We start from the raw sequence: 15560 nt of genomic DNA on the forward strand, positions 1-15560 counted from the left end.
TTTGCCATGCACGTAGCTTACTTGCACGTAGTTATCTGTATGTTGTCTCCCCCATTTGCCTAAAAACTCCCTGAGAATAGCTTTTTATGACTATTGTATCTCCAGTGCTTAGCACAATACCTGGAACATAAGTGTTTAATAAGTTATAGACTGATTGATTCATTTGATCTTCAGAGCCTCAATTAAATAGAGAGAAGGTATTAAACCCATTTGATAAATAAGGAAATTGAGGCTAAATGAAGCTAAATGATTTAAAGTTTAAGATTCTGACATGAATAAAACTGTCAAAGTAAACTAAATCAAAGTATATCAAATGCTGGAACTGCTAAATAACTTAACTTTTCAAATTTCCACATATGGTAAAATTTTAAGAACATCACTTAACTAGCCACTAATTAAAAAAAAAAGTTTATGAATAGATTACATTTTAACTCTTCAAATATTTTGTAATGAATTCAAATTTAAGATCATTCCAAGGGGAAAACAAGTAGACATAATACTTTTAAAAAGAAAGTTCAATCCACAAGGAAACACAGATTGAGATATTGATACAAATTGACAAAGTCTGGGGACTACACAAAAGAAGTGGTAATGTCAGAGGAGAAAAGGAAATATATGCAAAAGTACTATGAAATCAAAACTGGCAATTAATCTGATAGAATATGAAAAAGAGTGAGGGGTTAAAGTATCTTTTATTGTTATCAAATTCCCCTTCTTAAGCTACCCATTGAGAACTAAACATTTTTCAAAGATAATTCATGTCATTTTCTTGGATTGGTTACAGTGAATTTACGTTAGTCTCCAAAATACTATGAGGAAAACTCTCTGACCATTTAGCGGCATTTTCCCTTACCCTTCCACTCCCTGTTCATTTCAGCCTTCACTTCTAAGCATCACCAGTTAGGATATACAACACTAGCATCAAGAGGCACCTAATGATAGAGATGTTTCAAAGACTTTTGCTCAAAAGAGGTTGAAATGAAGAATTCCCTATGGTTCAGTGCACCTGAATAATACCTGTCAAAGTTGCAAGAGTTAGGTATTGTAATTCCTTATATATGCTTTAGTTAACCATATTTCAGGTGACAACCACCTGGAAAGTGCCTCATACACCTGGATTCTCAGAATTATTAAACAGAAAGACTGTTAAGACTGTTCATAGATGTCTTGCCTGTGGGTGGTCTCCCTTAAGCCACAGTACCTTGAGAACAGGTTTTCCAGACATCAGAATGCAATTTTGATTATTTTAAGTATTATAATCAAACTACTTTTTAATCATTTATTATTTTTTTTATCATTTCTTCAATTAGTATTTATTTTTGATATTTCTTCAATAATTCAAATTAGCTTTTGACAGTATGATAGAAGGCTAAACAAGAAATGATGGATGAAAGTTATGAAGAGACAAATTTGTATGGTTTGATATAATAAAAACCTTCCTAACAATAACAGGGAGCTAAAACTAGAATTGTCTGCTTCAAGAGCTCATGAGTTCCCCTTCTCTGAAAGTCTTCAAGTAAAAGCTTGAATAATCACTCATTGGGGATATTCTAGAATGAACAATTAGTCAAAGTAGGGTTTTTAAGTAGCTTAATAGATTCCTTCCAAATCAGGTTATGTGATTCTGGGAAGAAAGTGGGGAAAGTGACATGGCAGCAAAATGGGTAGGAGTGTTGGGCTTGGGAGGCAGGAAGACTTGAATTCAATCTCTTCCTTGGACATTTACCAGCTATATGACCTTGGGCAAATCAGTCAACCTTTGTTTGGCTCAATTTCTAAATTGTGAAAGAGTGGTATAAAATGGAGATAATAATAGAACCTATTTTGCAGGGATGTTGTGAAGATCAAATAAAATAATATTTGGAAAGTTCTTTGCAAATGTTAAAGTGTTACATAAATTCTAGCTATTATTATTATTACTATTACCCGCTTAAGGATATTAAAATGGATAAGTGAATGTCACTGAGGCAAATGCCAAATTTCTCTTAAAAAATGTCAGAACATAATAAGCAGGAGAAAACCATTATGGGAGGTTGAGGATAAGGATGGAATTAGGGGTTCTCCTAACAGTATGCATGTCTTGTGATGCCAAAAGCTTTAGTCATATCTCTGAATAAAAGTAGGCAATTTTCCATTACATTTTACTGTCAAAATATCTTTCCAATAAATATCTCTAATTGTTGACAAATTATACAGAACATAGTTTTCTAAATTGTATGTAGTGGGACTATATAGGTCTCATAACTGAATCTGGGGGCCAAAAAATTATGATTTAGGGGCAGCTAAAGGCACAGCAAATAGAGAACTGTCCCTGGTGTCCAGAGAGGACCTGAGTTCAAATCTGGCCTCAGACACTTAACATTTTCTAACTGTGTGGCCCTAGGCAAGTCACTTAGCCCTAATTGTCTCACCAAAAAAAAGGAAGAAGAAAAAAATAAATTATAGTTTATTATCAACAAATGTTTATTTTGTATACCCATTTTATATACCCTATGTACTTTGGATCAAATAAAAATTTCTCAAGCAAAAAGGGATTGTGGATGGAAAAATTTAAGAAGGCCTGACATGGTCAATCAATAACATATAAGAACAAGAGTTACTTCCTAATAAATATACAAAACATAAGAATAGGTAATTTTCATAAACAACATCACACATTATCAATCACCATGTTAAAAATCACTCAGAATAAGAGAAATACAAATTAAAGTAATTCTGAAGTTTCAGCAAAGATGATAAAGCTTGAAAATGATACATATTGGATGGGCTGTGGGAAAACAAGCCTGCTAATTTATCTAATAATATATTAGTATATCCAATAACATACTACTGGTAAAACGATGAATTGACCCCTTTGTTCTGAAAACAATTAGGAACATAAAAAAGCATCACTGAATTTTGGCTTCTTGACATCAACATTCTCTACCTGATCAAAGATGGAGTAAAATGTCACAAATGTACCAAAAAGATGTGTAAGCCAGCACTTTTTTTTTTTTTGGTAGTAACAAAGAACTAGAAGGAAAACAGACGCAAAATAATGGGGGAATAGCTAAACAAATTATAATAATGTAATGGCATATTATTGCACTATAAGAAATGAAGAATATGAAGAGTTCACAGAAACTTGGGAAAATACAGGAAGTTATAAAGTTAGCAAAGCTAGAAAAATAATTTACATAATAACCACAATCATATTTTTTGCTTTACATTATCCGTATTTTCCACTGTATTCTTCCCTCCACATCCTCTCAAAAAGCCATACTTTTAACTGTTTGAAGAAAGAAAGAAAAGGGCTAACTAAACTAAAGGTATCAAAAAGGTTGATGTAATATATTCAGTAGCCCATATCCACAGGACAAACTCCCAATTCTGCAAAGTGTCAGGGGGAAATGCCATCTCACATCTACTCTTTAGGGCAAGGCTTGGTCATTCTGATTACACAGCATTCAGTTTGGATTATTTTGTTGTTGTAGTAGTTTGGTGTTTTGGGTTTTTTTCCCTCCTATTGACATTTTTATATTTCATATGTATACTATTTCTATGGCTTTGCTTGCTTCACTAGGCATTAGTTCATATAAGTCTATCCATGCTTCTCTATATTCATCATGTTCATCAATTCTTGCAGCAAAGTAAGATTCCATTACATTAATATGCTATACCACAATTTATTTAGCTATTTCTCAATGAATGCACATCTACTATGATTTAAATATTTTATTCCTTTTTATGAATTTTACAATAGTAAATACAATGTTAGGCCTGATGTAAGGAAGACCTGAGTTCAAATTTGGCCTTAGATACTTACTAGCTGTGTGACCTTGGGCAAGTCACTTAAATCCTGTTTACCTCAGTTTTCTCATTTATAAAATAAGCTGGAGAAAGAAAAGGAACCATTCCAGTATCTTTGTTAAAACCCCCAAAAGGTTTCATGAATAATTGGATATGGCTGAAATGATTGAACTAAAAACAATAAATATTTTGGTATATATGGAATTTTCTTTTGGGTCATTAATTACTAGTAGTGAAATCCCTAGGCCAAATGTTACAGACTTTTAATTCACTTTCTTTAAACAATTCCAAAATGCTTACAAGAATAGTCTTAACAATTTATAATTCCACCAACAGTATATCTGTATGCCATCTTCCATCAACACTGACTAATCCCATTTTCTGTCATCTTAGCAAATTTGCTGGAAGTGAAGTAAAAACCAAGTGTTTTAATGTTTTCATTATTTTGGACATTCTTTCATAAGATTTCTAATAATTTGCAATTTTAAATTTAAGAAATATTTATTTGTATCATTTGGCCACTTAGAAATAGTTTTTGATATATTTCTGATAATTTTCTATGTATCTTAGATAACAGAAAGATTGCTAAAAAAGTATGCTCTCCCCTGCCCTAGTCAATTGCAACTTTTCTTAGCAAAGTTCCATAATTTTTTTCCCATGAAAAAGCATTTGATTTTTATACAATAAAATTATTTTATCTTTTGCAAATTCATACAATGTTTTGGTTAAGAATTCACCCCTCTTGGTGACCTGAGATTTGAAAAAGAAACTTGTTCTTTTTTCCTAGTAGATATGTAAGCTCCTTAGGGGCAGGAATTGGTTATGTAATGAGAAGTGGAGATTCACTTCCAATAACTTCTATAACATCCAAGGGGATGACTCAGAGGAGGAACTTGCGCTTCAGAATAGAAAATAAAATACTGCCTTTGGAGTTTCAAAGATGTTGTCAAATTAAAAACTACTTAAGGAACAGAATTAGCCAAGTTGAAAAGGAGATACAAAAGCTCACTGAAGAAAATAATTTCCTAATTTCTTAAAAATTAGAACTGAACAAATGGAAGTTAAATGACTTTATGAGAAATCAAGAAACAATAAAACAAAACCAAAATAATGAAAAACAAGTAGAAGACAATGTACAATAACTAATTGGAAAAACAAGTGACCAGAAACCAAAAGATCCAGGAGAGAAAATTTAAATCATATTGGACTACCTAAAAGCCATGATTAGAGAAAGACCCTAAACATCATCTTTCAAGAAATTATCAAGGTAAAAATGCTCTGATAAGCCATAGGGTAAAGCAGAATTTGAAAGAATCCACTAATCACCTTCTGAAAGAAATCAAAAAATGAAAACTTTAAGGAGTATTAAAGCCAAATTCCAGAACTCCCAGATGAAGGAGAAAAAAAAATTACAAGCAACCAGAAAGAAACAAGTCAAATATCATAGGGCCACAGTCAGGATAATACAAGATTTAGAACATTCTACATTAAAGGAAAGTGATATTTTTTTGGAGGAAAGGAGCTAGGATTACAACTAAAAATCACCTGCCTAGCAAAACTGAGTATAATCCGGCAGCAGGAAAACTGAATAAAGGTCAATAGGAAAGGGATAAGCAAAGCAAAGTAGATGCTAACATATTAAATTTATGGCACACTTATAAAGAAAAGGAAGATCTTTATAACACAGGTGCACCTTTGTGTACAATCTTCTTTTTTCTATTTGACTTTACATAGGGAAATGTTCACCATATTTGGAGTTTGGTATTTAGTCTGAACAAACTATAAAATTATTTGTAGATTAATATAAAAATGTTTAAGATAAAGTTTAAAATGCACTTTAAAAAATAAACTACGAAGTTTTAAAAATGAAAAGATGTATATCTACAACTACAGAATCTATCCACTTTCTCAATTAATTTCTTTGACTCCTTAGAATTTCTTAGTAAATCATTATGTTATCAGTGAATAATGATATGTTTGCCTATGTCTATGTTCATGCCTTTTATTTACTTTCCTTTTCTTAATGGCAATAGACTGTCTCTCTAGAATCACTGCTTCACTTTCATAATTATTGGAAAAGATTCCAATATTTCCCCATTTCATATAACACTCACTTTTGATTTTAGGTAGCTATTTTTAGTTATAATAAGAAAGCCTTCCTCTATCCCTTAACTTTACAAGATTTTTAACCAAAACAAATGAATAAAACAAACAAATTGATAAAAGTGTTTGCAAAGACTTTCTATGCATTTATTGAATTCACTATGTGGGATTTTTTAGAATTAATGGAGCTAATTATTTTTCAGATCTTGAACCATTTTTGGTCCTTGGTACAAGTCCAATTTGATCATAGTGGATGGTTTTTTAATTTTAAGGGAGGAAGGGTAAAGGGGAAATGGTGGTGGCAAATTAATATACATTTTTGCCAGAGTTTTATTTAATTCCTTAAAATTTTATATTAATAAATAACACTGCCTTGTAGGTCTTTTTCTTGGCTTTATCTTTTTCTATACTATACTTTCCTCTATACTCTATCCTCAATTCACTTATGAATCCTTGCTCTTCTTAATTTTAAACCATTAAATACACTGATTAACCTATATAGCACTTGAATTTTTTAGTCCAAGATATTTTACTCCTGCTCCTTTGATTTCACTTTTATTTATTTAAACTTTTGTCTCTATCTTTGTCTTTGAGTGACCTTCTTTCCATTTCTTGATGATGTCTTCCATTATACTGTGTTTAAATATTTTATAGGCACCAGGTAATTTAATTAATTGTTCCTTCTTTGGCCATTGTACTTGCATACCTTTCTAATACTCCTCTTGGTTGGGGTCTTTGCAATTCAGTCAACTTATTAAGTGCCTACTGTGTGCTAGATACTGTGATAACTAGTAGGGATACAAAAAGAAGCAGAAAACAATTATAGCCCTCATAGAGGGTACTAAAAATCATATGTACACACATACTTACATCTGAGTATATATATATATATATATATATATATATATATATATATATATATATATATATATATACACACACACACATATATGTGTATATATATATGTATATATATATACACATATATGTATATATAGATACATAGATATCCATAGAACAAGAGACATAAAAGAATGGAGAGAGAGAGAGACCCAGAGATAGAGGAAAATAGGCAGAAACAGAGAGGGGGGACAGGGAGAAGGAGAGGGACAGGGACAGGGAAAGAGAAAGGGAGAAGGGGGGAGAGAGAGAAAAGGAGAGAGGAAAAGGGAGAGGGAAAAGGAGAGAGAGGAAGAGGGAGAGGGAAAAAGGAAGGGAGAGGGAGAAATTGGAGAACTTTCAAGAAACTCATAATATAGTAAAGGAAATAAGACACATACACAATTATGATATAAAGTTAAATGAAAGATAGCATAACATTGACAAGATAATGGGTTTGGAATGAGAAAAACTGAGTTTGAATCCTTACTTTGCAACTTACTATTTGTGTAGCCTGGGTGAGGCATTTTAGCAACTCTGGCTTTCCTCACTGAAAAAATAAGGAGGTTGTGCTAAGAAAGCCTCTCATATGAAGGTAACTGGAAAAGGAAAGGCATTAGCAGCTGTGAAAGGCTTCCTTCAGAAGGTGAAATTTGAGATGAGACTTGACAAGAACTGATGAAACAAAGAGATAGAGGTAAGGGGACAAAGGATTTCAGGTATAAAGGACATGCAGTATCAAAGGTACAGAGATGGGAAATAGTTTTTGGTATTCAACAACTGAAAATAAGGCACTGTAGCTGGATTATTAAGTATACAGAAGTGAATAAGGGATAGGAACATGGGAAAGTTAGAAAAGCACCAGGCTATAAAGAAGTTTAAAGGCCAAAAAGAGGGCTTATATTTAATCTTAGAGGTAATAAAAAACAAGTGAAAATTACTGAGACCTAGGTTAGAACTATGCTTTATAAAAAATCCCTTTGGCAGCTGAATGAATAATAAATTTGACTTGGGAGGTACCGGAGGCCAAGAGACCAATTAGAAATCTACCACAGCAGTCCTGGGAAGAGGTGATGAGTGCTGAACTACAGCTGTGGTTGTATAAATGATTGTTCTTGTTAATCTCTCAGGTACCTCCCACTTCTTACATTTAATGATTTTACTTTTGCTTGTGTCATAGAAACTTAAGAGTTAGAAGGCATATTTAATAATCTAATCCAACTCCTTCTTTTTAAAGGTGATTGAAATAAATGCCAGAGTTACAGGACTTGGATCTATCATTCAGTTAGTTAATATCACAGTCAAGTTTTGTCTTTGATCCATAGCCTAGCATTCTTTCCACCATACTATATTGCTAACTTAGGAGTTAAGAAGACCTGAGTTTGCCCCATCTCAAGACACTTATAATGTAACTATAGGAAAGTTACTTTAACTATTCTGGGACTGTTTTCTTAAAAGTGTAAATTAAAAGTTAGATCTACTGACTTCTAATGTCCTTTCCAGCTCTAAAACATGAAATATCATTATGGAATATTGATAAGGCTGATAAAATCTGTGCAAAGACAAATACTGAATATGTGGATTATCAATGTCTTTCTCCTTCCCCCTATATTTTAGCTACTTCACTCCCCACATTACCACTAGTATTTGATAAAGGTAACCATGGCAAGTAAATGCAATCTAATTATGTTGAATAAGTTTAATTTGTTATTAGTCTAGTAAAACTCTAAGACAAAAATGGTTAAAGCAACTAGGTAAAAGGAGACCTGATTCAGCGATTCACTATTCTATATAATTCTTATTCCCTATTATAATTCAATTCATCAAGCATTTTTTGTCTTCTGTGTAAATGCACTTTGCTAGGCACTAAGGTTTTGAAAGTGTCAATTAAATCCTGTCTGCCTCAGTTTCCTCATCTATAAAATGAGCTGAAAAAGGAAATGACAAACCAGTCCAATAAACACCAAATGGGATCATGAAGAGTCAGCTGGTTAATGACTAAACAACAACAAAGGTTTTTAAAAGATGATTACAATTAGAGTTCTTGTTTTTAAGAAACTTACAATACAGTAAGAGAAACAAGGCACATACACGTGTAATTATGATATCAAGTGAAATGAGAGATGACATAGCATCGAAAAGGTAACAGATATGGAGATAGATACTATCCCTAGTTCTTCAATGAGCTGAATTTATTATGGGGCAAGGTAGAAAAAGTTCATTAAGGTGACTTCTGAGCTGGGGTTAGAAGGATGATGTATCAGATTTCAACAGATGATGATTAAAAAGAAGGTAGAGAAAACAGCTTGAGCTAAATCATGGCACTAGAGTACAGGGTTCAAGGAATTGTTTACAACAAATTGGTACTTTGGCTATTTAAAGGAGAGTTACAAAAAAGCAAGCTGGAAAGGAAAGTTGAAGGCAGATTATGAAAACTCTTAGATGACAGGCTATACTGATGGCACTTAATTCTGTAGCCAAAAAGAAGCTGCCTTACATGGATTCTGATAAAAGTAGTGCCTTAGGACTAAATCCTAACAACCATTACTAGAATAAATTGCCAGAGCAAAGACTGGTGTGGCATATGACTATGACAGAATATTACTGTGCTGTCAAAAAATGATGAGTTCAATGATCTTAGAAAAACATGGAAAGATTTATACAAAATAAGGAAAAAAACAACTGAGCAGAACCAAGAGAACATTGTAATACAGTAATAGCAATATTGCTTTAAGAGCAACTTTGAGTGAATAAGAAATTCTGACTATTACAAATATGTAAATTAACAAAGTACCTATGAAGAAAGATGCTGTCTGCATTCAGAGAAAAAATTGACAAAGTATGTATAGAATGATTTTACATATATACATACATATTTGTGTCTAATGGTAGCCATCTTTGGGGGGAGAAAAGAAAAAAAATCAAAGAAAAAAATTTACACAATAACTATTATATACTTGAAAGGGATAACAAGTTGTATATAATAGATTTTCAGCTTCTTGAATAATTTTTTATTTTTATTAAAATTCACTTTTTTTTCTTCTTATTTTTTTTTTCCCTCATGGATTTTCCCTTTTGTTAAACTGATTTTTTTTCTCCTAACATGATTCATATGGAAATGTAAAAAAAAAAAAAGAATGAATGTACATGTATAACCAAAAAAACCCCCAAAAACCTGAAATTGAAAAAAATGAAAAGAATTTACAGTTATAAAAATGTATCTACTATTTCATGAACTAAAAATAAATAAAAACGACTAATATAAGGTACCTGCAATAATCTACTTAGAATTACATTAATGACAGTGGGAACAAGAAAGAGAAAATGGATATGAGAGATATGAAACACAGAAATGCTACACTCCTGTGGGAAGAAAAAAAAGGAGTCCAACGTGGCTGATCTTTCAAAGCCAGGACAACGGTGGTATTATTAATAAAAATAGTAAAAACCTGTGAGAAAATTTCATGGAGAAATTGAAGAATTAGAAATGCCTTTATAATTCATAATCAACACCAAACTGTTCATTTGAGCTTATAAAACAGAGGTTTCACCTTCTGATATTAGGGCAAGCACCAAATCTGACTTGTTTCCTAGTGCCCTCTAGCATGCATTTAAGGAACAAAAATGTCAAAAAGTAAATAATTTCTTGTTTGAGAGAAACTAGGAATTCTTTTTAACTCCTTTTTGAATGAACATGATTTCCAATCTTAGTATTAAAAACAATAAATGAATAATTTAAAAGAAAAAGAATTATCACTATAAGTAATATATTTAACCTACATCTGCACCATACTGAAATGAAGTAAGAATAAATTTATACTCAAAGCTACCTAAAAGTAAAGATACTCTAGATTTACTCAAATATGAGCCTTTTATGTTAAAAGAATAAACAAAAAATACTATATTTGTAAAACACAGACTACCACTCTCTCCATTCTCCCCCATCCCTGGAACTTAAATCTTCTCAGTTCCAATAACACATGTAATAAAAATTAAGTTGTAGAATGAAATGATCAGATTGGTATTCAACAGATTTTAGAATATAATTTGTGTAACTAGAAACATTGAGAGTTTAGTATTCTATATCCATTTTCCCTTTTGTGTATAATAAAACCACTGACCACTATGTGTAAAAATGTGACATCCAGTGGAGAAAAAGTGCCATAGCAATAGTTAAAATGAATGGGATGTCTTCAGAAATTGGAACTAATATTAGTTAAAGCCATGTATTTAGAATTTAACCCCACTGTTAACTCAAATTAACTCTAATTCTTTAATTTTCCTAGGCAAGTGACTAAAACTTTCTAGACCTCAGTTCTGGATTAGTTAATCTAAAATTTTCTAATTCTAAATTTTTAATCCTAGGATACTTTAAAATCACAAGTATTAAAAATGATCTGGTTTCATCATATTTCTAGTTCTTACAGTATAAACTTTACCCAAAGAAAGGGAGAAGGGGTGGCACAGTCAACTCAACAGTTGTTAAATCCTAAACTAATACCTAAAATAGAGACATTAAAAAATGAAGGTTTTATCCTAAGATATGTCACCTTGATCAAATTGGAGTAATTTTTCACTATAAATTTCAGTTTTTCTTTCCTGTTAAATTATACCATTTTATTTTATTTTATATTTTATACCATCACAAAGATAATCTATTTTCTAAAAGGAGCATAACATTAAATAAAGCTTTTATTAATTGAATTAAATATTATGTGCCAGTACTATGCTCAGCATTGGGAATAAAAAGGGGCTTATATTCCAATGGAGGAAGAAAAAGAAAGAGGCAAAAAAGTGGGGGAAGAAGGTAATTCACAAAGGTTACTAGTGAGCATAATTATTTTCTTAAATGAGGATTAAAAAGAAGAATTCATCAATCAGAGAAAGGTCAGAGAAATGGAAATGTACATAATGTAAAAGATACTGGAGAAGAGGTAGAAAAGTATTCATGTGAAATCAGGAGCTGAGTCAGATCAGGAGTGAATATAATAGATATAGGGAAGTGAGGTGGCTCAGTGGATAATATGTTGGGCCTGGAATCAGGAAATTTATCTTCCTGAGTGTAAATCTGAAGTCAGACACTTATTAGCTATGATATCCTGGACAAATCATTTATCCCAGTTTGCTTCAGTTTGCTCATCTGTAAAATGAGTTGGAGAAGGAAATGGCAAACCAGTCCAGTATCTCTGCCAAGGAAAACCCCAAACAGGGTTACGAAGAGTTAGAAAAAACCCAAAAGAAACAACTCAACTTCAAAACAGTTGGCATGGATTACTTCCTCAAATGGAAGCTCCTAAAAGGGAGTCATAAATCTCAGGAAGAGGCATCCATTTCACATTTTGAAGTCAAACTGATGAAATCACATGGTCTGCAATGGGATCAATTAAATTTTCTGAATGAACCTATGGCAATAATGTTGATTCCTTTTAAAAAGAAATCACATTTTTAAAAATTATATTTTTTTCAATAAAAGTTGTAGGAAATTTCTTTTTAGTAGCTTATCATTAATAGATTAGCTAATATATGAAAGTAGAGCCAAAAATTCCTATTTTACCAAACTTTAAACTTTTAAAAATCTAACTAATTAATTATGTGGCTAAGATGACAGGAAAATATAATGATAAAGGTTAGAGGAGATATGGAAAAACAGGGACACTAACATATTGTTAGTAGAGTTGATCCAGCCATTCTAGAGAACAATTTGGAACTATGCCCAAAAGGCTATAAAACTGGGTACACTCTTTGGGCTAGCAATATCATTACTGGACTATACTAAAAAAATTAATCTACTAAAATACACTGTATACTAAAAAAATTAGTAAAAGAGGGAAAAGGACTCACATGTAAAAAATATTTGGTATGAGCTCTTTCTGTGGTGGAATTGGCAATTGAGTGGATGCCCATTAATGGAGGAATGGTTGAATAAATTATGGTATATAAATGTAATGGAATACTACTGTTCTGTAAGAAATATTGAACAGGCTGATTTCAGAAAACCCTGGAAAGATTTACATGAATTGATGCTGAGTGAAATGAGCAGAACCAGGAGAACACTGTGTCCAGTAACAGCAAGTTTATGTGATAATTAACTATGACAGGCTTAGCTCTTTTCAGATCCATGATCCAAGAAAATTCCAAAAGATCTGGTATGGAAAATGGCAATTGTATCCCAAAGAGAGAAATATGAAGCCTGAATGTAGATCAAAGCATAATCTTTTTACTATCTTATTTTTGCTTGTGATTTTCCCTTTTGTTCTGATTTTTCTTTTACAATATGAAAAATATGGAAATATGTTTAAAATGATTGTACATATGCAACCTGTATTAGATTTCTTGTTGTCTTGGAGAGGGTAGAGATAAGGGAGGGAGAAATTCGGAAATTAAAATTTTACAAAAAATGAATGTTGAGATACTTTCCTTCTAAAACATTATTAAAACAGCAAAAAATGCTCTTGTGCAGCAATTTTGGAATACAATAGATTCTATTTCATTCATTTTATTACAAGTTTTACAAACTTCTGTATTTTCAGATAGAGAATACTAAGATTTCACTGGTATATTTCAATACTATGGCCAAATTAATTTAACAACAATTGCATCAAGTAATATATAGCATCAAAAAAGTACTCAAATAGTGGCCACACATCTAAGATGTTCCTTTGAATAGTAATCAGAGATCTTAAGATCTGTAAGGGACCTCAGAAACTATAAAGCATAACCTATGAAATGATTGAACAGGAAAAATATGCTGGAGGGGATATGGAAAAAATGGGACACGAATTCATTTTTGATGGAATTGTGAATGGATCCAACTATTTTGGAGAGCCACCTGGAATTATGTCAAAGAGATATCAAACTGACTATACCCACTGACCCAGTAATACCACTACTAAATATATTTCCAAAGATGATTATAGGAAAAAGGAAAAGAACTTATATATTCTGAAATGTTTAAATCAGCTCTTTTTGTGGTGACAAAGAACTAGAAATTGCAAGAATAGTCATCAATTGGGGAATGTCTGAACAAGTTGTAGTATATGACTATAATAGAATACTATACTGTGCTATAAAAAATGATGAATTTGATGATCTTAGAAAAGATTTGCACTAATAACGATGAGTGAAATCAGCACAATCAAGAAAATATTTTGTGCAATAACAGCTATATTGTTTTAAGAATGACTATGAATGAAGTTCCTTTGACTATTATAAATACCCAAAGTAACTATAAAGTATATATGAAGAAAAATGGTATCTATCTCCATTTTAAAAAAATCAAATATAAAAGTTAGAAATGAGGTGTACTATATCATCACAATGCCTTTCATAGAATAATAGCTGTATGACCACAAGGACTTAACTTTTATTTGCCTCAGTTTCTTCACCTGTAAAATGGAGATAATAGTAACTTTTAAGGTTACTATGAGGAACAAATGAGATAAAAATTGTAAAGCACTTAACCCAGTGCTTTGCACTTAATGTTATATAAATGTTAGTAATAATATCAATATTTATATTTATATTAAATAATTATTTAGCTAAATGTGATTTAACTAAATCACATCATTCAATATGAGACAATAGTGACAATAGCAGTACCTACTTAATATAAGAAAAAGTTCAAATGAAAACATAAGCAATTATTTTAGAGATAGAAAAGAAAATGAACACAAAGTTATGTTACTTATTTACTGCACAGTGACATCTATACACATATTGCAGTTGAATATTTAAAATAAAATGATCTCACCTTTTTCTTTTGGCTCTGGATCATTTGCTTTTACAACTGTTTCTGAAAAATTAGAGAAAAAACAAGAAACATGAAATTTAGCATTTAATATCGCAAAGAATAAAATATTTCTTTAATCTTTGTGAATAGCAATGATTCATCATCTTTTCTTCTCTAGCATGTAGCCCAGTACTTTGCAAACAGTAGGAGCTTAATTAATTTTTGTTGAATAAATTTCATAGAAAATGTCGTTTAAGTAAATAAAAAAATTCTCTTAATACTAAGCATAAAGTAAGGTTTACTCTAGAACAGGGGCTCTCAAACTACGGCCTGCAGGGCCAGATGCGGCCCGCTGAGGACATTTATACGGCCCACCGGGTTATGGCAAATGGGCTGAGGGAGGAGACAAAGTATGAGTTTTTGCCTTTACTATAGTCCGGCCCTCCAACAGTCTGAGGGGCAGTGAACTGGCCCCCTATTTAAAAAAGTTTGAGGTCCATTCCTAGTGCAATGATACTAGGTATGCCCTTAGTGGCAATAGGTGGTGCCATAGAAAGGACTCATTTCTCCATGGATCTAAATCTGGCCTCAGATTTAGCTGTATGATGCTGGGCAAGTCACTTGAATTCCATTTCTCTTGGTTTCCTCATCTATAAAATGAGCTGGAAAAGGAAAGGACACACTATTGGAATATCTTTGCCAAGAAAACTCCAAATGTGGTACTGGCTAAGAAATAGAGTGGTAGATCAGTGGAACAACTTAGATATACATGACACAATAATCAAGGCCTAAGCAATCTAGTATTTGATAAACCCACAAACTCCAATCCCTAGAATAAGAAGTCACATACTGGATGAAAATTTCTAGGAAAACTGGAAAAGAACATAACCAAAACTCAGCATAGAATTATCCCTCACATACCATACCAAATAAAGTCATGGATACATGATTTGGGCATAAAGGATAATACCATAAACAAATTAGGGATAATTTACCTATAAGATCTTTGGAGAAGGGAGGAATTTGTGACCAAAGAAGAACTAGAAAACATTATAAAAAG

General features: G+C 31.9%; 1 protein-coding gene across 2 annotated transcripts in view; it reads right to left on the reverse strand.

Annotated features, from left to right (window-relative positions):
• The window catches only part of ASPH (aspartate beta-hydroxylase), a 196123-nt gene that overhangs the window by 103613 nt on the left and 76950 nt on the right, over window positions 1-15560 (reverse strand). For both annotated transcript variants that reach the window (XM_074278755.1, XM_074278754.1), the window contains one exon: window positions 14522-14563. In XM_074278755.1, coding sequence (XP_074134856.1) covers window positions 14522-14563 — 42 coding nt within the window. The remainder of the gene's footprint in view (window positions 1-14521; window positions 14564-15560) is intronic.

The sequence above is a fragment of the Sminthopsis crassicaudata genome, chromosome 1, assembly GCF_048593235.1.
Source record: "Sminthopsis crassicaudata isolate SCR6 chromosome 1, ASM4859323v1, whole genome shotgun sequence".
Taxonomy (NCBI): domain Eukaryota; kingdom Metazoa; phylum Chordata; class Mammalia; order Dasyuromorphia; family Dasyuridae; genus Sminthopsis; species Sminthopsis crassicaudata.